The sequence below is a fragment of the Ixodes scapularis genome, unplaced genomic scaffold (assembly GCF_016920785.2).
Source record: "Ixodes scapularis isolate PalLabHiFi unplaced genomic scaffold, ASM1692078v2 PGA_scaffold0__279_contigs__length_252992795, whole genome shotgun sequence".
Taxonomy (NCBI): domain Eukaryota; kingdom Metazoa; phylum Arthropoda; class Arachnida; order Ixodida; family Ixodidae; genus Ixodes; species Ixodes scapularis.
Genome location: NW_024609835.1, coordinates 32,761,642 through 32,789,249, shown reverse-complemented (window position 1 = coordinate 32,789,249; position 27,608 = coordinate 32,761,642). Strand labels below are relative to the sequence as shown.

The 27,608-nt window shown below is 47.9% G+C and overlaps 1 protein-coding gene across 3 annotated transcripts in view; it reads right to left on the bottom strand.

Moving 5' to 3' along the window:
* LOC8034595 (ubiquitin carboxyl-terminal hydrolase 2) overlaps positions 1-27,608 on the bottom strand; it is a 155,663-nt gene that overhangs the window by 19,334 nt on the left and 108,721 nt on the right. Inside the window, exons 1-3 of one of the 3 annotated variants that reach the window (XM_042291825.1) lie at positions 24,698-25,258; positions 3,795-3,884; positions 400-526 (exon numbers count right to left, since the gene is read on the bottom strand). In XM_042291825.1, coding sequence (XP_042147759.1) covers positions 400-526; positions 3,795-3,884; positions 24,698-24,946 — 466 coding nt within the window. In that variant the 5' untranslated portion in view covers positions 24,947-25,258. Of the gene's footprint in view, positions 1-399; positions 527-3,794; positions 3,885-5,327; positions 5,872-24,697; positions 25,259-27,608 lie in introns of those variants that run through there. The other 2 variants (XM_040207995.3, XM_042291814.1) reach the window with 2 other exon arrangements.

Sequence of the window (27,608 nt, the reverse complement as noted above, 5' to 3'; positions counted from 1 at the left end):
AAAAATATTAGACCAACATGCCGTTTAAAAACAAAACAGAATTTGCCCATATCGGGCTGCGTGTGCGTACAAACCAGATTCACGTAAAGCGAAGCATTTGTGCATGTGCCAAGCCAACAGTAGTGCCAACACAGCAGCGTGACGTTAGAGTCAAGCCTTTTGTCTGTATCATAAGGGTTTCTAATCTTAACAGGTTTCTAATTCTAACAATGATTCTAAGAAATAAACTAATTCCTATGTAATCAAAAAATAACTGTAGCTCCACAGCCACAGAGTTCCTATGAGTGTTTAGGGGGAATAGAGCCTGCACAAATTCTCCAAATGTAACCAGAAAGATAAATGTGACTAAAAGGGAGACTGGAAGCAAGAAACAAATACTGCCCAGTGCAGAATGCCCACCTTCAAAGAGGGCTCCCCTGTTGGACGATGTGATGTTGTTAATCTCAGAGGTGTAGCAGTCCTTGAGGCAGTACTCGAGCAGAGGCCGTGTGTGGGCCAGGCACTGGACTATGGAGTTCATAAAACACTGCGGGACAAGAAAAACAATGCAGGCGATCACAACCTTTGTCTGAGCATTAGTTCAATCTTAAATCAGCAAAATCTTGATGGTTGCTGATTTGCCTCAAAATTGACTCAACACATCAATACACAGTTGAACTAGCAAACCAAAAATAAAGTCAAAATACTTTTTTCTTCCGCAAAATATATGTGCAAGTTATGTAACATGGGATGTCACGCAACTAGAGCGTGTAGGGAAATTTGAATTTTGGTTTTGGCGGCACCTTTGTGTGCCATTTTGCTAGCAGCTATTCTGCATCTAGATGTAATAAATAGCATATCAAGAAGAGTAAAAAGAAGGTATTTAAAAAATGTAGTCTGGTTGGGTATTTAAAAACTGTTGGAGCTCCCCTTTAAAGAAAGAAATACTCAATGTTGCTAAGGTTAGATTTTGAAGGTCATGTTCCATAGCTTCAAGAGCAGATTCACTTTAAATCTAAACATCTTTTTCTCTAGGTTCATTAGTGTTCAGCTTTAATGTACTTACAAGCCAAATTCTAAAAACAGATAATGAATTTAAGCATAGGCGCCGACTACGGGGAAGCTCAGGGGACGAAGCCCCTTTACACACACAAACAAACACTACCCTTCTGGGAGCTCCTCGGGAAAAGCAAGTACAGGGTGCCCCCAAAAATATTTACAGGGTTTTATTCACTGCAAAAATAAACTATGCAACGCCGAACGGCAAACACGCAGCCAGGATTTTGATTCGGGGGCGGCCCACCAATGACAAAATGCTGTATGAGGAAAGGAGGGAGAGGAGACCCCAGCAAAATGGAACATTTCAGGGGGGACCAGGCCCCATGGGATCCCCCCCCTGTATAAATGCCTGCCGAACGGTCATTCTCCGCCCAAACATAGCCCAAGCAATCAGTATCAGATGCCAAAGTTTCACCACCAACCATTATCCTGTTCAAAAGTTATAAGTGATTTTTTGAAATTTTCTATGGGAAAATGGGAGCTGATGAACCTCTCATAATACATGGAGCTCTATGGCACCAGTTACCTAAAACAGGTGAAAATGGGCCTCATTTTCCCATTAAAAATATAAAAAAATCACTTAACTTTTGAATAAGAACAGCTAGTTCTGAAACTTCGTCACCTGGTTCTGAAACTTCGTCACCAAACGGTCACCAGAGAATGACCGTTTGGTAATATTTATTTTGGCGGTAAAAAGAAACCCTGTAAGACTTTTGGGGGGACACCCTGTACACTCACCTCGTATGTGTGCCAGGGCGTCTGAATGCGCATATCAACAAGACATCTTAAAAAACTCAATTCCAAGTGAAAAAAAAAAAAAAAGCAATAAAAAAGGGAACAAGCCTGCAGACGGCAGAAAATAAGTAGAAACAAACTCCTCCAGTGACGGCTATCAAGGCGGCGCTTTTGCCCGACCAAATGGACAGAGAAGGCCAAAAAAGGAGCTATGGGCACCCTACAATGGACATTTTTCAGAAGTCAATCAAGCAGTAGTGATGATTGCTATTTCTTCGGCACAAGGCATGTGATTGGAACCGAGTACACGCTGAACGCTGACGCCGCACTCGTTTTGAATAGGAGCCGGGCTGAGCTCATGCTGAACGTTGACACAGTCTTCCTTCACAAGCAAAAAGAAAGCAGAAGCAAGACAAGGGACTGATGAGAAAAAAAAAGTGGTCCGTTAACTCACACAAGCGACGACAGTGAAATGCCTTATTGCCTTTTTTGCTGAAAGCGGGGGCAAAGGTAAGCATGCCCCTAACACTAGTAAAAAAAGAAAAAAGAACACCCTTAAGGAAAAAAAAAAGCTGAACATGAAAGACAACGGAAAATTTACGTGTTGTCGGCTATATGTTGTTGTTCTATGGTGGCAACAGGTGGCAAAATATGAAGGCGACACCAGACGTGATCGAGAAGGCGAAAAGGCCTCAGCGACCGACGACCGCAGACTCTGACGCGCCTGGCTGCCTGGCCACCGGCTTACCGAGCACTACCCTGGCTCTGCGGTAGCTCTCTACTTGGGTGTTGTCTCAACTTTACGAGGTGGTGATGAGGAAGGCAGGAAGGGAGGTCTTCTCGTTTTAAAGCAATCGCTTTACGGACGACACTTTGCAGAAATTTCAACCTCGTACGTGGGTTCTGCTCCTATATTGTTGAACTACACATTGATTAAATTCGAACAACTATTTGCTAGATGAAATCGCATTTGTAACTTGGTAATGCGTCTTTCCCGTGGGAGGGGGGAGGGGGTGGGGAAATGTTAAAGGGCCCATGAAACAAATTTTGGGTTGGGACAAATCATTTTAGATTGGGATTTTACTAATAGCACATCGATTCAGTGGGCCAAAAGAAAAAAGGTAGAAAGTCAAAAGCCTGACTTTCAGTGAAAAAATTTGAAAACACAGCGGACTATTTCGTACATCCTTCCCTTCGTAAGCTCTCTGCCTTTTCACTGTGATACATCCGCGGTCCCAAAAGCGCGTCATCGGGTCCAAAAGCACGTCACACGAAACCGGACCTCACTTAGTCCCTTCACCCCTAAGCTGACATTGTGGTGAAAGCTACACGCCTGCCGGACCAATCAGGCGCCTCCCTTTCATCACCTGACCTCATTCTCTGCGCATAAGTATGCGCGAAGGAGCGTGATCACGTGGCAAGTGTGGCTGGCCCAACGAGCACGTAGCTTCCACAGCACTGTCAGCTTTGGGGTGAACGGGTTGGGGAAAGCAACTTTTGTCTGAATTTTGAGCGACGAGCTAATCTTCTAGGGGGACGATGGCTCTGTCCAGCTAGTCAAACCAGGTTCCGAGCAAGAGGGGCCTTTCCTCTTTTCGTCTTCTTGAACTGTTTGGTGGAATGCGGGATTTATGAGTTGAGGAGGAAAGCTAAACAGGAAAAAGTCGGAAAAGCGTTTCATGACCCCTTTAACCCTCCCACCCCCCACCTGGGAAATTGAAAAATTAGCACCTATGAATTTAAGAACCCCTGAACAGAAAAGCCCACATAGAAAAATTATAGTGCTTCTTCCGGAAATTGCAAGTTCTAGTCTCTAGACCTACGTTTCACTTTTTAAATTCAGTTCAATGGTTCCAAAACTTTAGAACTGTACACTGTGAAAAACATTTCTTGCTTGTCCTTGCTTTATATCCGAATGGCACAAACATAAGTCGTTTTGTAGCATGAGGGCAGGATGGGTGCAGTAATTCTATCCAGGACTCTATGCATGCTGTATTCAGAGGTCATAAAAGAGCACTTACTGTGTTTCCTAGATTCCGCAGTCCAAGGGGTGCCTTGTCCAGATGATCTCGAGACCTTGAGCTGCCGACACTGGCTCCACTCGAGCTTTCCTGAAACAAAGGGGATTGCACTCAATGGTACTGAAGTCCTACAGTTTCCCACACACCAAAGCCAAAAGACCTCTCATAATCTGTTTCTATAACCTGAAAAACACACACATGCTGCAGCTGAAGAAGTATGCTGCTGCACAGCTGTAAAAGAAACTCCTCAAATGATTAACATCAGTACAAAGCACAGCCACAATATGTCTGGCAGGCTCCCCTCTCTCATCATGGCAGGGGTGAAAGGCAATGCTTAGAGACATTCTTTTTTATTTCCACTGCCTGGTGCACAAAGTGGATCTGCTTGCACAGTGTCAGTGCAGGACCAACTTTTAGTGCGAATACTTTTTTCACTACTGCTTTACAGGAGAAGGGATGAGGACAAATCATGGTAGTGCTTACTTGCCCTTACTTGCATCAATAATTTGAGGTATGTACAGCCACATATCCAATGTGCTCCAGGCAGTTTGAAGACCACTTTATAGTACTCATGTCATTGACAAACCTACCAGAACCAGATCATTTAAAAGCAACCTAGTCTGTATAGAAATATTTGCAGCAACCCGTGGATATTCCCATCTTTAGGCTGATATTCTTAAAATTTTCATACGAAAATGCTTATTTTTTTTTAATTTACATTTAAGCAAAACAAACTTTCTTGATGCCCAAATAAATATGAAAAAGGTTGGTCTCTTTACAAATTATAAAACAGCTAAAACTGTCAAATAGCTTACAAGCATTCAGCTAGTTCTGAGCTTGACAGACAAGAGACTGTCAAAGGGAAGGCACATCGAATTCAAGCAAAAATTGGGGTTCATACCAGTCACTCTTCTCTAATAAAAAAAATAATAAGAAAGGTTTCCAAGTGAAAAAACAAACAAAAACAAGACAAAAGAACAATCGATTTCTAAAGCAAAGCATTTAATTCCAGCAGATGGTTTCTGTTTCGCTCTTCATCAACTCTGGAATGCATTGTGCAAGGCCCTGCCCACCATAGAAGAATGACACGATGCAAGTGAGAAGCCGCAGCAAATATAGCTGTTCTTTTTCTAAACACGCTTACATGTAAAAAAAAAAAAATAATAATTACTTTTTTTTTTGGTTTTTACAAACGCGCTTAGGCAATAGCTTAGGAGAGCTAGATACGCCAAAGACTACCACGAGATCTGCTAACGAACCTGGTAATAAAAGTAACACTCGGGCACCCCAGCACAACATAAATACCACGCAAAAACAAGGACCAGAAGATGCGGACAAAAATTCTGCACCACCTACGGTGCCACCACAACCGGTCGTGGGTGCCTCACACACAAACGGCATCGAGGGGCATATATACCAGACATACGCCCTGGAAGTTTTCACTCATCACCAAGCACCACAAGCAAACCCAGTGCTACCCCGGTGGCACCAAACACACCACTTGAACTTGAGCAGACAGAAAAAAAAACGTACGAGGAACTTCTTGCGCACACTCCACTTGATCTGCATGGCTCTGCGGATGAAGCCGGCTCGCGGCCCGTACGTCAGCAGCAACGTCGAGAACCGTTTCGTTTGTTCGCTCGCTCGCTCGCTCGCTCGCTCGCTCACTCACTCACTGTCCTGCCCAAATTCCAAGCGCTGTTTCACGGCGGTGCTGGGGCCTCGGGGCACGGTGGGAAACGATCCCGAGGGGGCGGCAGGTACCCACCACCAAACGCACGGTACAAGTGTGCGCCGGCGACTCCCCAGCACCCACTACGACGACGCTACAACCGACGGCCACGCGCGCTGCAAGCCGACTGCGGGCGGCAACAATCAGAGCCGCGCGTTCAAGGTCGACTAAAGGATTACTCTTTATCGCGTTGGCAGTGTGCGAGTTGCTCGTCACTCGCCGCGCAAGCCAGACTGGATGAAAAAGAATGGAAAGAGGGGAGAGGGGAGGCGCTTCAATAGAGCCAACTTGACGTGCGTACGTACGTACACAGCGGGATGGAAACACCGACAAGTGCCTCTACGTCACGGCTTCAAGTAGGAGCGTGCGTGCGAGTTCTCGTTTTCGCTCTCCCAGCATACAGTGGCGACCAGTTACTAGGGGTATTCCTGAAGGTGGTGCTGTTATGCGTGCGCAGGAAGCGTAAAGAGGAACGCAGCTCAGCTGGTGCGGAAAGAACCCGAGCGCCGTCATAGGCGACGATGCATTCCTTTGCCGCGACTTCCCAGGTGCGAAGTTCAAGACGGCAGAAAAAAAAACGAAGGACAAAAAAGTCGACGACACTCGATAACCGCAGCACGTGCTGCGTGTATGCGCCTTCTCGTACGGCAATCCGAGAATGTCTTCTTGTATTTATAGAATTGCGGAACGTCGTTCCGCTGTGCGTCATGGGCTTTAGCGACAAACTCGGCAACTGTACATTCCTTCCCTACTTTGCCTTGAACGCTCCATATATCTAATTAAGGGTATAAGCAAAAACACACACATAAAGAAAACGGAGCCCGCGCAAACTCTAAGATACAACGCTACTAAAGGCTGTTTTACGTGTGAGGCTTGTTTCGAAATCTGCACAAAATCATCACCTGTCCTCATGCTACAAACATGCTCATCTTTTTCGCTTTTCGCAAAACCGCACTAGCGCGCAAGTGCGGTTTTGCGAAAAGCGAAAAAGATAAGCATGTTTCGCGCCTTTGTAATAAAAAAATGAAAAAAAAAAAAAAAAAAAATGCGGAGATGAATTGCAATATTTGAATCAGCAGGGCTCGAAGGTTGATGTGTTCGGCACTATTCAGCTAGTTCAAATACGCAAAAAAAATAGTCTTTGCATGTCACAGAACATAATTTTCACGCACCATTATCGTGACAATCAACGCCTTCGCACTAAAAACTCTCTTCACACTGCATTTTACAAGCAGCGCCACAACCACCACACATGACGATGCGCAACTTTGTATCCTGAAACTAATTCGCCGAGGCACGTGGTTGAGAGGACGTCAGCGAGTCAACAGCCTTCAGCGTTCAAACGAAATAGCGCAAACAAGAAAAAAAAAAAATACTTTCCCATGTTTCACTCTAAGCTACTGAGAAAAGCTGGAAATCTCCTAATTCTGTATTTTTTTTTTATGCCTTCTGGGAAAGCTACGTGGTTTTAAACGATAAAAAAGCACACGTGTATAAAAAGCGCCGCGCTTTTCCGTGTGAATAAACGGAATTTCGCTCGTTCGACGTGACAACGCTGGAATCTATTAAATGTCATAATAGCCGGCGTTACATGTATATATATTTTAAAAAAAGATATAGTAATTAATAGTAGTTGGGAAACGGAATGTTAATTTAATGCCTCTCACATTACGCGACAGGGAAAAGTCACAATATGCGGAATGCGCTGAATATCGGTCTTCAGCGCACCTGCGGGAAACGCGCGGCCAAACGGGCCTCTACTTCCCGCGCTGCACGACGGAAACGCCGCAAAGAACGAGGGGGGGGGGGGGGGGGGGGGGGGGGGGGTTGAGCGGTACGGGCGATGCTGAAGCAATCAGTGCCTGGTTCTTTATGTTTAACAACCCTTGTTAACAACCAGTAACCGAAACTGGTTCAATTAAGTTTTTTTTTTTTAAGCATGTTGAAGAGCTATTGTTACTCGTGCAACACACGGCTGTGCTTCAAAGGCAGATAATTTAATTCCTACACATTCATTCGTCCCATCCCCTCCTCTAACCGGGAGCAGCACCATAATAGACCCGCTGAAGGGAAAGACGGAATAATCTCATCCACGTTTTCCATCCTTGGGCCACCGCCCACCACAGCGGCTCTACCTGAGTACCATGTCTTAGACGTGCTTCAAGCTGCAGCCATGGGCAGGGCAACGTCTGCGTCGCGCTGCATCCGCCGACTATGGGCGACGTGGCTCGGCCATGATTGGCCAAGAGCTGGCTATGACGTCTTTATAAAGATTTATTCTGCTTTCACGGATGGAAGGAAATGCGGGCAATGTCAGCGAGTCCAGTTCGATGGCGTTGCAGCTTAGCGTGCGATGACTACAAGCTTCCATCGTACTCTTCACACGCACCATGGACCTTGTCGTGCGCAACCGATGATAGGTAGCCGGGATCATACTTGGTGACGCCACGGTGAGGTAAATCCTACTCGTGACGCCTCGGATAGGAAATATAAAAGTGCGCTACCGAAGCATCTTTGCGTTAATAGAGCATTCCAATAATCGGCTTCTGCAAACTGCCATCTTGGGCTGTGGAACCACTTTGGAGCATGAGCAGCAGCTCTCCTCTATGGAGTATCCGACATCACGCATGCCTCCACAGCCTAGTCGCTCGTTATCTTTCGCCCGGGTAATAAGCACTGGAAAGGTATATACATGGGTCGTGTTGAGCTTCAAAAGAATGCGGACTATATGTATAGGCAGAAGTTGCACTAACATCCTTGGATGAGGATGCTTTCAACCAGTGTCTCAAGCGGGACCTTTTCAAAATCACTACCCGGAAGAGTTTCATGAAGCAGGTCCACATGTCTCCATCGCTAGGAGGAGCCTCCTGCTTGCAACCGCCGCGCGCTGCATTGGATCCCAAAGGGTACAACCCTGGTTGGTGCCCCCAACGACGGCGCTGGTCGCCCGATGGCCGCTGCTGCCGATCAAGTTTTTGCCGGTGAGGGTCCTGCTGGTGCTGCTGCACGAGGTACGGCTGATCCTGCTTGTGGGCGGAATAGCGGTGCGTCTGTCGCGGGAACTGAGGCGGCAGTCCTGCAGTCCAACGGGCCTCAGTAAGCGAACGAGCGATCGGGGGTAGCATCTCAGAACTCCGCAATCATACAATTATCACTAACTCCGCAACCATACAATTATCACTCTTCAAGGTGCCAGCAACCGGGGTAGCTCCGAAGGACATTGGGCACGTCGTAATTGAAATGAGGACGCCTGAAGACTATATTATGGGGAGCATGATCCGATGGCATAGCCAGGGGAGGGTTTCAGACATAACATAACCAGGGAACACGAGTTTGCGAGCCAGCATCTACGACGAGTCAGAGAACATCGCAACGCTCGAAACTACCTTCCAGCGCTAAGAGTTGACTCACGGCGGGCCGCTGGGACCCCCTGGGCGGCTTGGGCCCTTGCCGAAGAGACGCCGCCGCGCGTGTCGCAGCAGCAGGAGGCGACCCCGCTAGGCATTCGAGAGGCCGGGACTCCGCGGTCGACGCCGCCGCATCGGACGTCCACGGTGCGCGGTGCGCCCGGCCGCTACGGGCCCGGGCCCTGCTCCCCACTCTCTGTGAAGCGGGCGGGGAAGGCAGCCAGAGCTGTCGGCCAGCTGACGACGAAGAAAAGGATGTCTTCCTCTTTTTCCAGACACCGATTGACCGATGCCGAAAAAGAGAGATTGAGAGAAATGATGGATAGAGATGTGTTAAAACAGAAAGAAAGAAAACATGATATAACCCACGACCTATAACCACTCAGATGCTTGGCCAATCCCCTCCTCGGGTAAGTGCCAAAAAGACCTTCATAAACAACAAGGGAGCGAATGCTGGAGAAAGCCACTCATGCTGCAACACAGGCTTCTGGACGAGTGGTGGCTTGGTATCCTCTGCAATGCACTGTAGGCATTGGAGGGAACGAGCTTGAAACCTGGCGGCAATCCGACCAAAAATCTGCAGCGAGGCGCCATTTTTTTGCTCGCCGTCCAACGATGATTTTCTGCCGTAATCGTTGACATTTGACACCGGTGCCGTGCCGACATTGCAGTTCGTAGCAAATCTCATGCCTCAATGGTATTCTTCGGTGTCGTCTTTTGTAGATGTCGGTAGCACGAGACCACGCGTCGAGATTCCGAATATCGCTTGACAAGATGACGGCCAGGCACCTGTCAAAGCTTAGTGCTCGCGCTGAGAGATGCTATTTTGAAGTGTTTCAGTGCAAAATTGGGGGGGGGGGGGGGGGGGGGGGGGGGGTTGTGTGTGTGTTTATACAGCCTAGAACTTGGTCTGCCTCACAGGGGCGACGAGTCTCCCAGCTGTAGATGAGAAATTTAGCCAGTGCGGTACAGCCGCTAGCCTGGGGTCTTTAACGTGCATCACGCAGTAGTGATACACGACCGCACGCAGGTGGGATGCTCATCCAGATCGAAACGGGCAGGGGTGGGGCTCGAACCCAGGATCCCTGGGTTCTGCAGCGCGAGCTTTCGCTCCACGTGCTCCGAGCTGGTGTGCGCTAGACCACTCGGCCACCGATCCCCCTTCAGTGCAAACAGCCAAAAAGGATCCGTGCTCTCCGCATAGAACCTACACCTGTTGGATATTTCGCAGTTCGGGTTTCAACCATGCATGTCGTCGCGTAGCAAACTCCGCTGCGCTTTAGTTAGCTGTCGTATCCTGCATTGGCCAAATTTCCTCTCTACAGCCGAGACACCATACACACGCCGATTTAACGTAGACACGCTTCCCGCTTTTGTTGTCTCCCTCGGGTTTCACTGCTGAAGTCAAATCAAACTCTGATGTAATATTTATATCCTCTTGGTTACACTGTGCGCGTCAGTTTCTCAGATATATGAATCCAAATTGCAACTTTCCGTGGTTTAGATCGTTTTTTTTTTTTTTTTTTTTTTGTCTTTTCCTCGTACAAACTTCTTTGCTCGCGCGATTGCCGTCGGCGCTCGACCAACGCGGCCACGGGGGACAATCGTCCGATGCGCATCATAAAGATAAACATAGATATGGAGCCCTCTGGTTACGCTGCAGGTCAAACAAAGGCTACTATGGCCAAAGCCAACTGCAGTATAATACAGCATGTGCAGAAGAAAGTCAGCTACCGGCCAGAAGATATGATTAAACCCCCCCCCCCCCCCCCCTCCCCCCAGGCTCTGACAACGCCCGACACTATACTGTAAGCAAACTCGACTAAATATCCGAAGTACCTGAAGTATTAAAGTCACTGTAATTAGCCACACCTTAACTATGTAAATGCTTCCTAAGCGATTGCTCTAGATACAGCTGAGGAGTAAGCAGGGGCGATTTATGGGTCAGGCTTGGGGGGAAGGGGGGGGGGGGGGTTATTGAGATATTATGACGTTACGGCCGAAACGTTGCCCACTTCTATTGAACCAATTTTCGCTGTCCCCAAAACTCAACTTTTGGATGGTATGTATAGAAGCTTTGCAGCAGCTGTGCGTGGGAGCCACCATAACCGACCTTCAGTTTTTTGTTTCCTCTTATTCCGTTTACTTCACTTCATCATTACCATAGCAGGCCGGGTTATTGCCATTTGTAAATTCCACTGTGTCCTTCTCCCCAGCGTTGGCCTTTGTGAAGGCTCGTCAACGCCCGTTTCAGTGGCTCGGTAAAGCAAGAGGTCAGCAATGGCGACTGCAATCTGGCGCGTGTGGAAAGCGTGTGTGTGTATTATATATATATATATATATATATATATATATATATATATATATATATATATATATATATATTCGTTAGAACGAAATTGACCTTGAGGGGCTTAAGGGAAGAAGGGGCGGTCACCCCCCCCCCCCCCCCCCCATTTAATACGGTCCCTGGAAGTATGTTGTAACTCAGTTTAAAAGTATAGTGAAATGCTCCTCCAAATTACATTGATAAATACAGAAATCCACGTTGATCTAGTCTTTACAACAGCGCCACGGGTCGCGACTGCCTCAAACCAGCGTGAACAGGGTAATAAACAAAAATAAAGTACCAATTTGTTTTCCACCTTTTTACCAGCGTTAGAAAACGCAAGAGGTGGCCACCAATCTCATCCCCCACAACGACGTCGTGGAGTATTTTAACAGTACAACTTGCTACTTCCTGTGGGTAACCACAAAACTGTAACTTAACTACTTCTAAAGAACAACTTTTAAAACGTTTGGCTCAACGTGTATACGCAGCACGCCATATAAAGTGCTTGTCTTAAAAAAAAAAAAATCAAATTTTGCATACGTTAGATTTTTGACATAATCACGGTGAGATGGAGCAAAAACACAGATTGGACGAGAGTGCTATACGTCAACGCTCGGCCGAACCTCGAGTCCAATTAACGCATCGAAGGACGCTCGGCGTGTGGCTCGCGATCAGTTGCTCAGCTGGCGACACCCGACTGTGACGACATATCAGGGAGGAAGAGGAAGATGTTCGCCGGCCTTTATTATAGTATATTCGTTTACACCTTAAAAAAAAGGCCGGGGGGGGGGGGGGGGGGGGGCTTGTTTATTGTTTTTATACGCCGCGCGGGCAGTCCTTAGAAGATCTGGTAGTCGGAAGAAGCAGCAATGGCTTTCGGCGTTTGAAACATGTGCGTCTGCGTCCTCTATGTGCGTGTGAGGACGGGCGCTCTTCGCGACGTCACAAACGTATACACGCTTTGCGCACGCGCCGGATTACAGCCGCCATTGCTGACCTTCTCTTGTCTTTACCGAGACGCCGAGCCACTGAAGCGGACTTTGACGAGCCTTCAGAAACGCCAATGCTGGTGAGAAAGACAGTCGGATCGAAGATGGCAATAGCCTGTCCTGCTGTGATAACGATGGAGCGAAGCGAACGGAATAAGAGGAAACAAAAACTTAAGGTCGGTTATGGCGGCGCCCATGCGCAGCTGCTGCAAAGCGTCCTCCATACGGCACTGCCTGGAGAGCGTGCAGCTGTTGCTTCAGGCGAAATTACAGCGCCGTTTCCGGGGAAATAAAACAAACTCTAAAAAGCCCAACTTTACGCCAAAGCGAAACAAACAGCGACCGGAAAGAGGCAACCAATTTCCGAGAGTTGAGTACCAAGGTTTTAAGCACGTAGGCGCAAAACGACCACTTTCGCGGAAGTAGTAAGGCCCGTTCACACACTTGCAACTGAGTAGGACCGGCTGAGACAAGGCCGGTTTTTAAGCCTCTTGCGACGGCTTAGGACCTGCTCAGTAGCATGCGCATTCGGTTCTACGCCGTCGGAAGAGACTTAAAAAGCGGTCTTGTCTCAGTCGGTCCTACTCGGTTGCAAACGTGTGAACGGGTGTGTAGCCAAACTCGGTCGTAGACGTATCGTCACAGAATCAAAGTAAAAAGAAAGGTAAAGAGCAAACGCTAACAGCGTCTCTTCGTTTTTAATCGACATCCAGTATAATATAAAACACGAAGAGCCGGCCGAGCTATCTCCAAGAAACTGAGATATTCCAAACTCAGACATTGCACGTACTCCCGTATTTTGTGAAATTGCAGACAAATTATGCAAACGCGCACTCCATATTTCACCGTCCTCTTTCCTAAGCAATGTACCAATCTCGTTTTCTTCCTAACAAACGACAAAAAAAAAAAAAAAAAAAAAACTTTACGATGTTTCTTTTTAGACTTGTTTCCGTGTTCTTGCTCTTTCTTCTGGGGTAATCGGTGGCCGACTGTAGCAGGTGCAGCGAAAGCCCGCTCTGCAGAACCCACAAACTGACCAAGGGAACCTCGGCTGCTCCATCTGCACACCTGCCCGTCTCGACCTGGATGAGCATCGCATGCGGTCGCGCATCACTACTGGCTGACGCACGTTAAAGACCCGAATGACCCCACGGCAGCCTTTGCTCTCTTCTTCATTTCGAAGTACAACGTAACAGCGTAATAGGCTAGCAGCGGTACTGCACAGTCATCTACAGCTGAGACACCAGACGCTCATTGAGGCTGACTAGCTTCCGGCTGTCTAAAAAAACAACAATCATTACGAAATGCAGTTAAAGAAAACTACTCTTATCTTTGGAGAAAGGCACACTGCGACCGAAGATCTCCCAAAAATGCTATACTGCATGGAAGCTGACTTGAAATAAGGTTAACGAAGACACCGACATAGAACACCAACAGCGCAGTACAACGATCAATCGATGCAATCAATTTGAGTGTTTACTTCTTGTTTCATCTTCTCGCCACTTCCTTCTTCGGTATAGTCTCCAAAATAAACGCCGCGAAGCCAAAGCTTAAAAACACTGCAAAACGCAGGCTTCCAAGTCAACGAGGATGAACATTTCTAATTCCCCGCAACAGAAAAAGAACAAAACCCAGAAAAAACAACAATCAAATATCGCCGAAAATCAGTTTTAAAATAACGCTGTCGCAGAAAGTGATGAGTGCAAATAGTATTAGCCGAAAGCAAGGAACCAAGTCGCTTTATCAGCTATAGGATTCCATTGTGTTTATACTAAATAAAATTGAAATTGTCTAAAAAAGAAAAAGAATCGCTTCTGTGTTTTTTTACTTTTGGACCAAATACCACGTGATTCGTTCGTTACCTCGCGCCAAAAGGACGACTATACTCCGTGTCATTAGTTGTGGGTCGTGCAGGCGAGGACAGCGCCGGGCGAAGAGAGAAAGGGCGAGCAGTAGGAAGGCGGGACGGGAGAGGAGGACAATGGAGGGCGAGAGAAGAAAGGGAGAGCACTAGGATTACCACGAACCTTAGATAGGAAAGGAGGTTTCTCTCCTCCTCCCCAGCCTTCCTAGTGCATGCCAGACTTCAACCGCACTTGGAATCGACGAGCTTGTTTGCAAACTCGATGTTCGGATTCAGACCTCAATCTTTCCACTCAAGAAGTTCTTTTGCAACTCAAGAAGGACGTCCTCGATCACCCGAGCAGAGCCCAAACCAGAGCCGTACTCGCACTAGACTTAAAGGGAGCGTTCGATGACGTGTCTGACGACGCGATACTATAGAAGGTCTCGCCCGGTCTCGATGCTGAAAACGAACGTACGATTACGTGCGTTCGTTCCTCAGCGACCGAGTAGCCACCTTGGGTATCAGGGACCTGCGCTCCGGCCTCATCCAACTCACGGGAAGAGGTACACCTCAGGGGTCGGTGCTTCCTCCAACACTATTTAACGTTGCAATGGCGGGATTACCGGCCCTGCTAGATGGTATTCCGGGCATCAGGCACGCGTTGTACGCGGATGACATCACGGTCTGGGCCGACGGAGGCTCGGACAACGAAATTCAGGACGCGTTACAGGCGGCGGCTGAAACTACTCAAACGTCCGCCAAAAAAAAAAAAAAAAAAAATTTGGCTTTTATAGGCGGCACACAAATCCGAACTACTCCTCATACGGGGGCCAACCAGAAATAAGATACTCCAGGACATTACCGTGGAAATAGATGGCAGAGCCGTACCCAAGACGGACAGACTAAGGATTTTGGGGCTATACCTAGAAAAAGACGCGAAATCCACATTCACCGTCCAGATGATCCGAAAACAAAGCCAACAGACGGCTCACCTCACCCGAAGAGTCACCAACCGAAGAAGGGGACTCAAGGAAGGAGACTCTATCCGAATTGTGCAGGCTCTGATAGTCAGCCGGGTAACTTATCACATTCCCTACCACAACTTGCGTCGGGGGGAGATCGATTCGCTGAACGCTACACTGCGCATCGCGGTGAAGACGGCAATCGGCCTACCTCAACACACTTCAACAGAAAGACTCTTTAAACTAGGACTACATAATACAGTAGAGGAGCTCGTCGAGGCACGAGAGATTGGGCAGAGGACTCGGCTCGGCCGCACGCGGACGGGGCGGGCACTGCTCAGGCGACTGGGATACGACAGGCACCCAACACGAAAGGAAAAGGAATCGGAGCGGAAACCGGCTCATCCGACGATAGCCGCGAAGATTCGAACAATGCCGATTTCCAGAAATATGCACCCGATAGTACAGGCAGGAAGGAGACTGGCCCGAGTCAGGTACCTTCGCAGACGCTATCAGGAAGACCCGGACGTGCTCTATGCGGACGCGGCCTCGTACTCTTCTCCCATCTCGGGCAGGTGCATCGCGGTGTGCGGCCCGAACGGTGAGAGGCGAGCGGCTCCCTCTTTGCTCGGATCACCGTCCGTCGCAGAAGCGGAGGAGGCGGCAATAGCCTTAGCTATAACTAGCACCCAACACACAAGGAGATACGATCCAAACGAAACGGTTACCATGCTCACCGACTCTCAGGCTGCTTGCAGTGCCTGGGCAGGAGGAATCCTTTCTAAATGGAGTAGAAGAATCCTAGCCCAGCTAACCCACGAAGAACTCCCTTTGATGCGCATACTGTGGACACCCGGCCACACTCTTCTTCAGGGTAATGAGAGTGCAAACTCTCTCGCTCGAGGGCCGACCTTCCGAGCAGCCCGGCATGGGGAAGAGGAGTTGGTCGAGAGCAACTTGACTAGACCCGTCTGCAACCGTCAACAGTCAGACGACGAAACCGAAGAACGCCCCACACAAAGTCCGCAACTCGAAACCTTTAATCAGGTTACAGAATATTACCGATCTGGGCGAAGGACATATCCACCTCTATACAAAGACTTAAACAGACGCGAGGCTACCGAATGGAGGCGCATACAAACACAGACTTTTCCAAATCTACACCCCCTTCACCTCTTCTTTCCTGGCAGCTATCGAGGCACATGCTCGGGCTGCAATTCCCCGACCCCCACACTCTATCACTGTACCTGGGCCTGTCCGACTCCACTCGGAGAAGGGATCCGACCCCTACCAAATCCTTCCACATCCTCCTGGGAGACTGCCCTACTCGGCTCGGGCCCTAAGCAACAGCGAGAGCTGATCGCTCGGGCCAGAAAAATAGCGGTAGCCTGCGGGGCCCTGGACGTGGGGAGCTGAACCTAGGGGGGAAACCCCATAAATCAGAAACAATTAAAAGTTTTTACCGCCACCACCACCTAGTGCATGCCCTTTCCCCCCTCGTCTGCTGTTGCCTTCGCCTGAACTGCATGCAATTACAATGGCAGGGAGCATAAACGCGCCGCGAATGCCAACTCAATCGGCCCGAAAAGTCGACCCTTTATTTCTTTGACCAAACAATTCAGATCGTACATTCCGAGACGAATATGTGGCTAGTTTGAATCGTTATTTTCTAGGGTGTTTTTTTTTTCTTTTTGCTGTTTGTTTACCTTTACAACGAGCTGCTGTAACCCCACTGCTGCAATGGCCTTAAATAAAATCGAAGTATGTGCAAATAGAATCGGGTTATGCTCTGCATTCATTAGCTCCCATCAAGAATCACCGGCCCCACCGTTTGCACTCACTGGCACCCATCGACGTGAGATAACCTCACGTATCAACACATCCGTCTTTACGCACCATTCGCGCGCGCTCAAAAAAAAAAAAAAAAAAAAAAACGCAGAAAAAAAAAAGAAAGCAGGCATTTATCTAGTTACGGAGACAATGCGGAGTATAAGAAACAAAGATCTGTCATGAAGGAATGCTCGGTGCAACGAATAGAGAGCACCGTTCAATCACCCGACGCGCAAGAAACCGATGCAGCTGGCAGCGGAAAAAAACACGCGTCAGGCGCGAACCCACCAATCAACCGCGCTGGGCGAAAAGCGCACAAGCCACGTCGAACCAATGACGTCAGGTGGCAATGACAGCGGGCCTCGTCAGACCGGCAAGAGCTGGTTCCGACCGGGTCCCAACACAAACTCAGACAAACGCGGGTGCGCCTGGCGCCGAGGATCCGTTTTTAAAGACGGAGGTTAATAAAACAATGCGAAGATAGAGCCCCAGCAAAGGACGGCGACGAGGCCAGCAATGCTAACTGCCCCGTGCCAAACAGCTCGCACGTGTTGCGTGGACTAAACAAGGAGCGCGCGAGGAGGCGGCGGGCGACGCTCGGGCGACGCTCGGGCCGACTTGGGACGCCAGATTTCTTCGCTGTAGTGTAATTCGATCGGGGCCGAGAGGAAAACAAGTTGCGACAGCGGATGGAATCCGCGTCGTGAACAATCGGGGCCCACGGCGACGATTCTCTTGGCGAAGCTCAGTCCACGACGATTTCGAAAACGAGTGCAGTCGTCATGCTCGCTCGTAGCTAAACGAAGCGTCATAAGCCAAATTGTCAGTGTTCGTCGTCGCCTTCAACGAGCCTAAATAAAACCAAAAGCGAGGTCGAAAAAAAAGACGTAATAAAAATAAGAACTGTTGGTCGCTAAACCTAAGTTCGCCGAGTGGTCGTAGGATATATAGTACAACTTCGCTAACTTGTCCGATGTTTGTGAAACGACAGTCAAGACCCTTGTCTGATGTCTGCCGCTCTCCTGGAACGCCTAGGCCACACTTCTTCTTTTTTTTACCTTATTCCGAGTTGGGTCAATTAAATTGACTCAAACAACTTCGAGGTCATACCAGCTTGGACTTAGTTAAAGGAGCTGTGCAACGATATTTAGTTGGAATGGTTTTCACTATACACGAGCTTACTGGCCCTAGTGGGAGTCAAGGATACTCGCACGCAACTCCGCTGGCCAAGAAACTCATTTGTTGCGGTGTAATTTCAAGGACAAAATCGATCATTTTCATTCAATCTCTCCTGTGCAAAATGTTATGACGTAACGTGGGGTCGGAGTACACCCATATGACGATATTTGAATGCTGTTCATAGATTGGACCCGAGCATTGCGTGGGCACTCGATTTGGGCTCGTGACAATTACTAGCTCAAGAAGCATTCGGGTAGTGGCCCGTGTCCAATCGCTGCAACGACGACAATAGCCGAGCCATAACAATATCTGGAACTCAGCGCGTGCCCTGTGCTTTGCCAACTCCAGCGCGTGGCTATGATCTACATTGGCGGCATATAATCGGCTCCAGATCACGTGGCCGCTTGTTCTGTCTGCGAGTTGAGGGGGTGAACGCTGCTCGTTTTTCTTTAATTTTTTTCTTGGACTTCTATTGCGGGGGGTGAAAAACGAACGCGTGTTTCATTGGTCATTAATGTCAGGGATCCAATCTAAGCGGTATTTGCGGAAAGTACAAAAATTGTTGCATCGCCCCTTTAACGGCATACAACCAAGTTGGGATACGTCATCGATTGTCTAGGCAAATGATGCATGTTCGGTATAAATCTGTTGCCAAGAGTGTTAAATTACGTATCAACACATAAAAAAAATGTTTTTTTGTTTATGTAAATGTTTCCTGCCAAGGCCTCGGGTTACAAGGTGTTGCCTATCGTGCCAACTCAAGACACCAATAAAGAGGAGTCAGACGGAGAAGGTCTATTGCCCCCCAAAATGGCCTAATCTAGAAAGCAGTAAAGAGGCGACCAAGCTAGCAATTAAGAGCAAGGTACTGCTCAAATAAATCAAACGTCGTGCCGACGCTCATACCCAGGGGCAACATAAAGCCTATTGTACACCGCATTCCCGGAACACGATCTCCTCGGGTCTACACCGTGGCGTTATCTTCGTGCCACTGACCCTCTGCATTCGTCCCAACAACGCGTGTGCTCGCCGCAGAATCAGCGCATTACGGCGAATGCGCCATTAGGAGCGAATGGACCAAGAAATAAATTAACAATACATTTATGGAAGAGGCCTTTGACATTTCGTAGCAGGCTTTTTTAGACGGCGAAATATTGGTTTGGGGCGAAACAAAGGCCTATATCACATGCCCTAACAAAAAAAAAAAAAAAGTGACTGCGCTGCGGAGTTTATATTTGACTATAATTGAGGGCTGCCTTTGGCACTGAAGCATATTACTTTTCACCTTTTGCAATAAGTGTACATAGGTCGCAAAATGAAGACACAGCCTTCTTTTTAGAAACAATTAAGGCTTCGGTCAGAAGTTCCATTTACGATACATAATAAAAATAATTGTCGAAAAATTAATCCTCTAGCGCCAAACTTCAGCTTTCTGAGCTGTTTAGCGAGAGAAACTGCCGTTCTGCGGGTGGAGGGATTTTTAGCGGTTTTCAAATCATGTTAGCGTCTTTTTTTTTTTTTTCGGCGGCTTAAAGTGTGATCGAGTTTACATTTATTACTAATAAATAGCTTAATTTCTGCGGTTAGTTAGGGTCATAATCTATGCTTACTGTCACCAAAATTAGTGTCAGCGAGAGTAACTTTACCGACGCCACTGTGATATTACAGTTGGCAAACAAAGATGTTTTCAGCTGAAATCGTGCATGAACGTACAAATGCCTTTTTTTTTTTTTTTTTCAAGTCGGCCAAATAAAATGGGGAAGCACAATAAATTCTGAAAACATCGGGACTATAGAACTCTAAACTTCGAGACTGGCTATTGGAAGTCCGAAGTGACGTTAGACCAGCCAGATACCTAAAATATACAACTTTTTGCAAAGCACGCTAACTTGTTCACTGAAGCTCTGAACTGCCGCCAAGCATTGCTGCACTACAAATGGAAACGATGGAGGTGTACATCGGCAGGTACGGCAAGACAGCAAACATGGTACATCTGGTAACAGTGACGTCACGCAGCTGGTACCGTTCTGTGCATGCAAGCGAGCTGAGTCAAACAACGAAGCTCTCTTCTAAAGGTTCCTCTTCTATCGTACCATTTTTAGACTGATTTTAGCGGTAAGTATACCTGCCCTGCGCCTGAAATTTAGCGGTTTTTACAGGTTTTTCTAAATTCCTATTGCAAGTGTCTTTTGTTTTGGTTTTAGGTTCGCATTATTGTAGCGCTTTATCGGCGTTGAGACCAGGAGTGAGCCAAAGTTCGCTGCTCTCTCGACCGAGTGCTGCTTGGGAACAACTACCTTTACTACCGTATCTGCTCAAATACAGGCCTGCGGTTTCTTCCCTTTCTCAACAGAGTTCTTTTTTTTTTTTTTTTTTTTAGGTGATTTACAATTAAGATGAAAAAAGGTCGACCCGTAATAAAAGTTCTGGGAGAAGTTAGGCCCTTTCTCGGCACAGCTTTTTTTTTTTTTTTTTAATTGAATGATCTACAATCAAGATCAAAGAAGGTCTACCTGTAATATAGTAGTTCTGGGCGTAATTACCGAGCCCCTCGCGCTACTCCAGGCGTTCCCCCGTGTCGGGCGCTACTCCTAGCACTCCGGTGCAAAGCGGGGAAGCTCCACGCGCGCGCACCAGTGGGAGGTGATGAAGGTTGACGCGAGCGGCTCGAGTGCAACGGTCCACTGCAGCCACGGCACGGAGGCATGTGGCAGACATGATAATCGAGTAACGACATCGGGAGCAAAAGACGCCGCTTCTGTCTTATCACAGTAGCCGCCATCCCACTACTCGGCAAATTTTTCTCGCGACTTTTTGCTCCTGAACATCGCCGACATTGTCTGGAAATTGAGACGAAGACGGGGCCAGCGCGGTTGACGACCAATCTCCATACTTTGTTCCTCTCTAAGTCAAAGCGCAACCGACCATGTCAGCCAATGGGACCAATCAAACGGCGTCAAGCGCGCAACGTCATGGCATTCGTGATCTTTCTGGTCGTGCTTATTGGCTAAACCAAACGAGCGCAGGGAATGCTCCGTGAATTGCGCTTTGAGTATGTGTTCCTGGTTGCGTTTGTTCGAGCGCCTTCGACTGAGCTCTGACCTAAGATGAAACAAACTATACGGTGAGTGGGAGACGCTGCGAAATACGCATTTCTACCATATTCCGTTCATGCTACTTCACTGTATTTGTTTGTTGCAGATGCATGTTTGGACGAATTTTAATTACGTGCGAGTCACCCCCCACTCCCAGAACTCTGTCCGCCCGTCCGTCTGTGCACACCCCTTTCGGGCCGTGACGTCACGTGACGCTTAATGTCTTAAACAAATTTAAACGATCGCTCCTTAAAATACCCCATGAATTATACGCGCTTTATCCACGCGCCAGATTAGGCCCTCCATCGCTGACCTTCTCATGTCTCACCGAGATATTCAGCCACTGAAGCGGTCGTGTCTATGAAGGCAATAATATCCTGTCTCGTTGCCGTAAGCCCGGGGTGACACTGCTTATACGTCACACAAAAGACAGTCTGCAGGTTCAAGTCACTAAGTTTTCTCCTCGAACTCGTTGCCATGCGGCATTCGAAGTTCGGATCTCGTGGTGACTTTTGTACGAATCTGCACTGTTTTATGTATGATGTATAGACGCTTAGTACACGTGCCAGATTGCAGCCGCCATTTCTGATCTCCTCTAGTCTCAAGCGTGTTTCACATGCAGCGGTTTTGGCCCTAGAGCGGCGCGATTTCTGCCGTCGCGGCACCCTGGCCAGCACCAACGGTTGAGCGGCACGAGCGCCGCGACGGCAAAAATCGCGCCGCTCTAGGGCCAAAACCGCTGCATGTGAAACACGCTTTACCCAGATGCCGAGACAATGAAGAAGGCGTTGATGAAATTCTACAAAGGCCAATGCTGGGAAGTAGGACATAGTAAAATCTAAAATGGCAATAACCTGCCCTGTTGTGGTCACGATAAAGTGAAGTATAATGAAAGAGGAAACAAAAATTGAATGTCAGTTATGGCGGCGCCCACGAACAGCTGTTGCAAAGTGTCTAAGGAACGTCGGGGATAAAAGGTCCCTGCAACTTTTTTTTCATTATATTTCGTCTCTTTATATTTTCTTCCTCGTTTACTGCCCTTTTCTAGCACCGCAGCACGAAGCAGGAGACACTATTTAGGCATGGTGCCGCTCTCTCGCTGTAGCCGATAGCGACAACGCGCTATCGCAAAACAACAACAAAGAAACAGCGTGTTGTGGTAAGCAAAATGACCCGATGTCATCACCAGAAGACCGACGCGTACGCGGAGTTACTCATATCTATAAGTCCGAAAAAGCGCGCGACTGTATCTGTGAAGCCGGAGTTGCGGACTCGCGTAAATCTCGATGCTGCCTTCGATATGGGCGGGCGTTACACCCGCGTGCATTCGTATAATCGCCGCCATGTGATTCAGCGATACCATAGCCTCCTCTATACTGACAAAGCCTGGCAGATCGCCACGAGAAGCGGCCTCCGAAATGGAAAAGGTGGAGTTGCAGACAACGGATGAGAGGAGAGCCACGTGACTGGCGCCCCGCTGAGTCGAGACGCCGAAACACGCTTGTCCCGAGCGAACGAGTGTGTTTCGGGTCCTCGCCGCTGCAAAAGCTGTGCGCTGACGTCCAGGTTCCCCGAAAAATGGCTCTGTGCTGCTCCGTGCTACCAGATCCTCGCGCTCGAAATCTGCGACCGGGCACTCTATGGCTTCGTCGTCGAACTGTCAGGCTTTGTGAGTATAGATGAGGCTATGGGGACACACGTTAAAGAGACCAGGTGAGCAGCCGTACTGCGCACCGGCCAAACAAGTTCGTGCGTTCGTGTAATCACCACCGCGTGATGTATGTAAAAAAAAGAAGAAAGAAAGAAATGTCCTCACAAACAAGCGGGCCTCCGGCTTTTGTCAGGCAGGGCGCTTTTGCTGGAAGGAAGTGACATATCTTTCAGCCACTTCCGGCCGTTTCAAAGCGGTCATACTGGACCCACCAATCACGCGGCTGAGGTTCGGTGTCCAACTGTTTTTATGCCGTTCCCGAAAGCCGGAGTCGCCCTGCCCATTCATCGTACAAAAGACGAGGCGTTCGCTGCAGGCACGATGACAGGAAGCCTCGAGCATCTTAGAAACACGTTTGCTTCACACATATACGTGTGCTTCGAACATGACTGCAGACAGGTTATGCGTGACCAATGTAACGAGAACGCCATACAAGGAAGAAACAGACATACAATAAGACAGTCTTAAGACTGTCTTATTGTATGGTGTATTAGTAGCGTGAACACGGCTTTAAGGAACCGCGGATTTTAAGAAAGAAGTGACGCTACGAAAAAGCGTCACTTCTCTCCAGCAAAACGAGTCGCACACGGCAAAAACCGCAGGCCCGCCTGCCTGTGAGACCGCAGGTTGGCAGTCGTATCGCGATGGCTAAGCTGCGCACTCACAGCGTTGAACCGGTGCCGCCCTATCACCGAGGCAGATTCGACCTCAAGCCGCTGATCTGTCTCAAAATTGGCTCAACAGACTAACAGACTCGACTGAAATACAACCCCCCAAAATAGGTACAAATAGTTTTTCGCTCGCGAAGTTATATAATTTTTAGATTTGGTCCTAACCGCCTTCTCAAACCAGAGGTCTCTCTACTAAAATAAAATCCACAGGCTCTCTTATGTTATCCCAAGACGAATTGAAAGCAAAAGCCCAAGCGCCGATCCCGATGACAGCGAACCGCCGACGAACCTCGCACGCCCGCTCTTCACCTTACAGCTGTCCGGGCGAGGCTGTTCTCCTCTCCCGCTGGGTTTGCGCCGCGCGCGCGCCTCCGCCGATTCTGGCAGAATTAAGTAACGCCATCTCGTGGTCCAGTGGCGAACCGTGAGTTTTGGTGCCTTTCGTGTCGCCGACGAGTTTTCGCACCTTTAATGTCGCCGACGTGTTTTCGATACTTTTCGTGTCGTCGACGTGTTTTCGCACCTTTAATGTCGCCGACGTGTTTTCGGCACTTTTCGTGTCGTCGACGTGTTTTCGCTCAAGGACTTTAGAGGTCGACAGAACGATGATACATATAAGGCTTTCGCCTTAATAATACCGACAAAGTGATGGCAGAGGTAGGTACAGCTTGACTAATTGGGAGGTAGTATATAACTTTGTTCCCCAACGGGAATTACAAGAAGTTTGAGGGTGTGAAAGTGAATGCCGTAAAAATTCCCTTTAGCACTCCCTCAGGGAAAAAAAAAAAAAAAAGAGAAGCGCGACATAGACTGTTTTTAGCCTGCTTGCTCGACTTGCCAAGTTTTGCAACGTGCGACGTCACGCCACTGGAAAGCACGGGGAAATCTGAATGTTGGTTTTGGCACCAGCTTTATTTGCCATTTTCTCGATAAACATTCTGAACATGGAGATACTAAATAGCGTACCGGGAAGAGTACAGACCGAGTATTCAGAAAACCTAGCCAGTTTGGCTTTGCCTTTTACAAATATCCTTAAGCGCATTGTCCTTTCTTTGTAAGTTTAAGCACAACGAGCGTCCAAAAACTTAAATTCCAGCTCGCGTGTAAGGGTGAGTCAGAACCACACCTTCAACTAGTCAAAAACCATACCTTCACTCGAAGTTGCCAGGAGACGCGGGCCTCCGCCACGTGATGGCGCCGCAACACGCGTCGGCGCCACAGCAGTTGGGTCACCAGAGACGTCACGAAGAGCGAGACGACCAGCGCCGCGCAGAGCACAACCACGGAACTAGCCCAAGGGGGAAGGGAGGAGGAGGACCAGCCGCCCAGCGCCGCCGAGGAGTACGAAGTTCGTGGCGGGGCCACGCGGGGCGCCCCGAACCGAAGCACTTTCCTCATGCGGGCAATTTCATTTTCGTCCACACAAAACCACGTCGAAACAGAGTCAAGGCACCGACGGACTGAACGCTAAAAAAAAAAAAAAGAAAAATCTGGGCAACGCGCGCCCAACAAGAGAGGCATTCCGGGGCAACGAGAATAGACTCGGGGCCCAGACTAACTGGGCCGGATGCTTAAAGGCGGAACACAGTCGGAGGCTAGAACGACAGAAGGGGGCGGCTCTCCCCCCAGCCCCGGTCGTTTTTGTTTCTGGCAGCGCGCTCCATGCAGCCCTGAGTCTGCTTGTCTCGGCTTCGTTCCGCGGGCTCATAGGCCCTCCCAACTCCGGACTCGAGCACCGGTTATCTCCCTTTATCCTCCCAAGGTCGGGCTCGGAGATAGGCGCCTTCCGTACAGTTCGTCACACGTCCTGTGACTCTTTAATCAGCTTCACCGGTGACATACGAATTGGGGAACCGATGCGGTCAGCTTTGGACTTCGGACTAGTGACGCGACTCCGTCGCCGGCAGTGTTTTTAGCAATTTATTTTTCGAGGCGGCCGTCCCCCACGGTGAAAGTTATTTCTCGCCGTCTTGTATCACTCAACATTATCGACGCTTTGTCGGTACAAACCCCTACGTGGTTGTCTATGGCTGGTCCAAACTATACAACATCAAACGCAAAAAAAAATAAAAAAAAATGATGCAGGCAAGAAAAAAAACAAAAAAAAAACGACACTTGTATTCTCTTCTTTCAAGGAAGGCGTTTTCGCCCTGTACATTATTTTATTCTTTACAAAACACACACACACACACACAAACAACATTGTCTCTGTATGAATAAGCATTGCGCAACACAGGTACTGAAGTTACGCTGTGACACTTCTTCGGATTTTACAAATGTAGTTAGTTGTAAGTGGTGAACATCAATGTTTACCGCCCCATATATGGAGGCACACAATATTTTTTAATAAACTTTCCAGCCTCGCAAAAACGGGAAGTACCAGTGACCTCTTGTTCGTGCTGACTGTGCCCCGCTCTGCACACGACGGCCCCAATGCTTTCGCACTGCGCAGATCAAACGAACAAACACCCAGCTATACGCCTAAGTAATACTTGCTAGCCAACCTGAATTACTGTTAGTTATGCATATTAAATGAGTATCAGAGAAGCGTTTCGAGAAGGACCCAGTACGTGTCGTGCATGTATCAGCGAAATTGCGCTTAGGATTACGAAACGATTGCTGTCGACAAGTGACCAATAGGGATAGCCTAATTGTAGTAGTGACCTCATCGAAAAATAGCAGTAACTCTTCGTGCGACAGCACGACGATGCCGTTTTACTACTTTCCATACCTAAACCTCAACTACAAAAATATTTTTTTTCGACTAAATTTTATTTGGCACTTGCAACGAGCAGAACAGCGACGTGTAATGTTTTAATTTTGAAATGACGAGTTTGTGGAGATTTTAGATTATTCGCATTCTACCTCAAACCTTAAAAAAAAAAATAATAATAATAATAAAAAAAAATAAATGAGATTAAGATACGGAATCGGGTGATTTTTGTTTTTAACACCCGTTCATTTTGTTTGAGAGTCGTTCCCATACGGTTCGAGTGCCAGGTGTTACAGGGTATTTAGTGGCTCTACCCGGAGTCTATGACCTTTAGCTTTCAAGTTACCAACAGACCACAACTATCCAATTACTCAACGTTTCCGCCGCCCCTTCCCCTCTTTTTATTAGGAATCAATATAGACAATTTTCGTGTAACGGTTGCCACGTCAAAATATGACGCAGTTGGGTTGGACGACAAAAACTAAAGCACACTGTTTAAGCATAATTACAATAAATAATAAAAAAAAGAACATATCAGAGAAAAAAGTAGAACCATTGGCACGAACCCCTTGAATTCTAGTGCCTTCTAATCGGTAAATAATGTGATTTGCTATCCTGTCCCAACCCAGCTACGTCAAGGACTCAAGATTCAACATGGCGGCCTCCACACACACACACACAAAAAAAAGGTCTATAAGACCTTTTATTTAGAACAAAAAATGACTAAGTAAAAGAAATGAAACTACATCGACTTGTTTATTCTTTAAATGTGTACTATCTCTGCATTCGTAGTAAATTTTAAGCTTATACGTCGGCAGATTCTTTTTTATTACACATCCGCCGACGATTTCTTTAAATTATAATTTTGCTTGTTGCAAATTTTCGCGTTGCGTGCTGCTGGACATTGAGCTTGCTGATTCTGCTGGCTCTTCGAGTCTCCATCAGCCAATTCGTCCGTAAGCCAATTGTTTCCAAGAACATAAAACGTGCTGCTTTTGTAATAAAAACAAATTCTGATTGATCGATTTATTTATCCGGACGCAAGAGACGGCACATTGGCGCTACCAAAGCCGTCCGCTGCATACTACGTGGACTACGTCTATAGACCATATGTGTATACTACGCACAAACCACAGGAAGTCAGCTCAAAACCCGCATGCGCCGTCGTAAAAAAATAAAATAAAAATCTACTGGGAAGCCAAAGCATCCGCATTATAGTTGGCGAACGCCGGAAGCTGCACTTCAACCGGAAATGAAAGTACAACACAGATTACCGCCTTGACGGTGTGGACCACGAGGCAGCGCCTGATAAAACAAGCTTGGAACCAAAGTCACGATTTCGGAAAA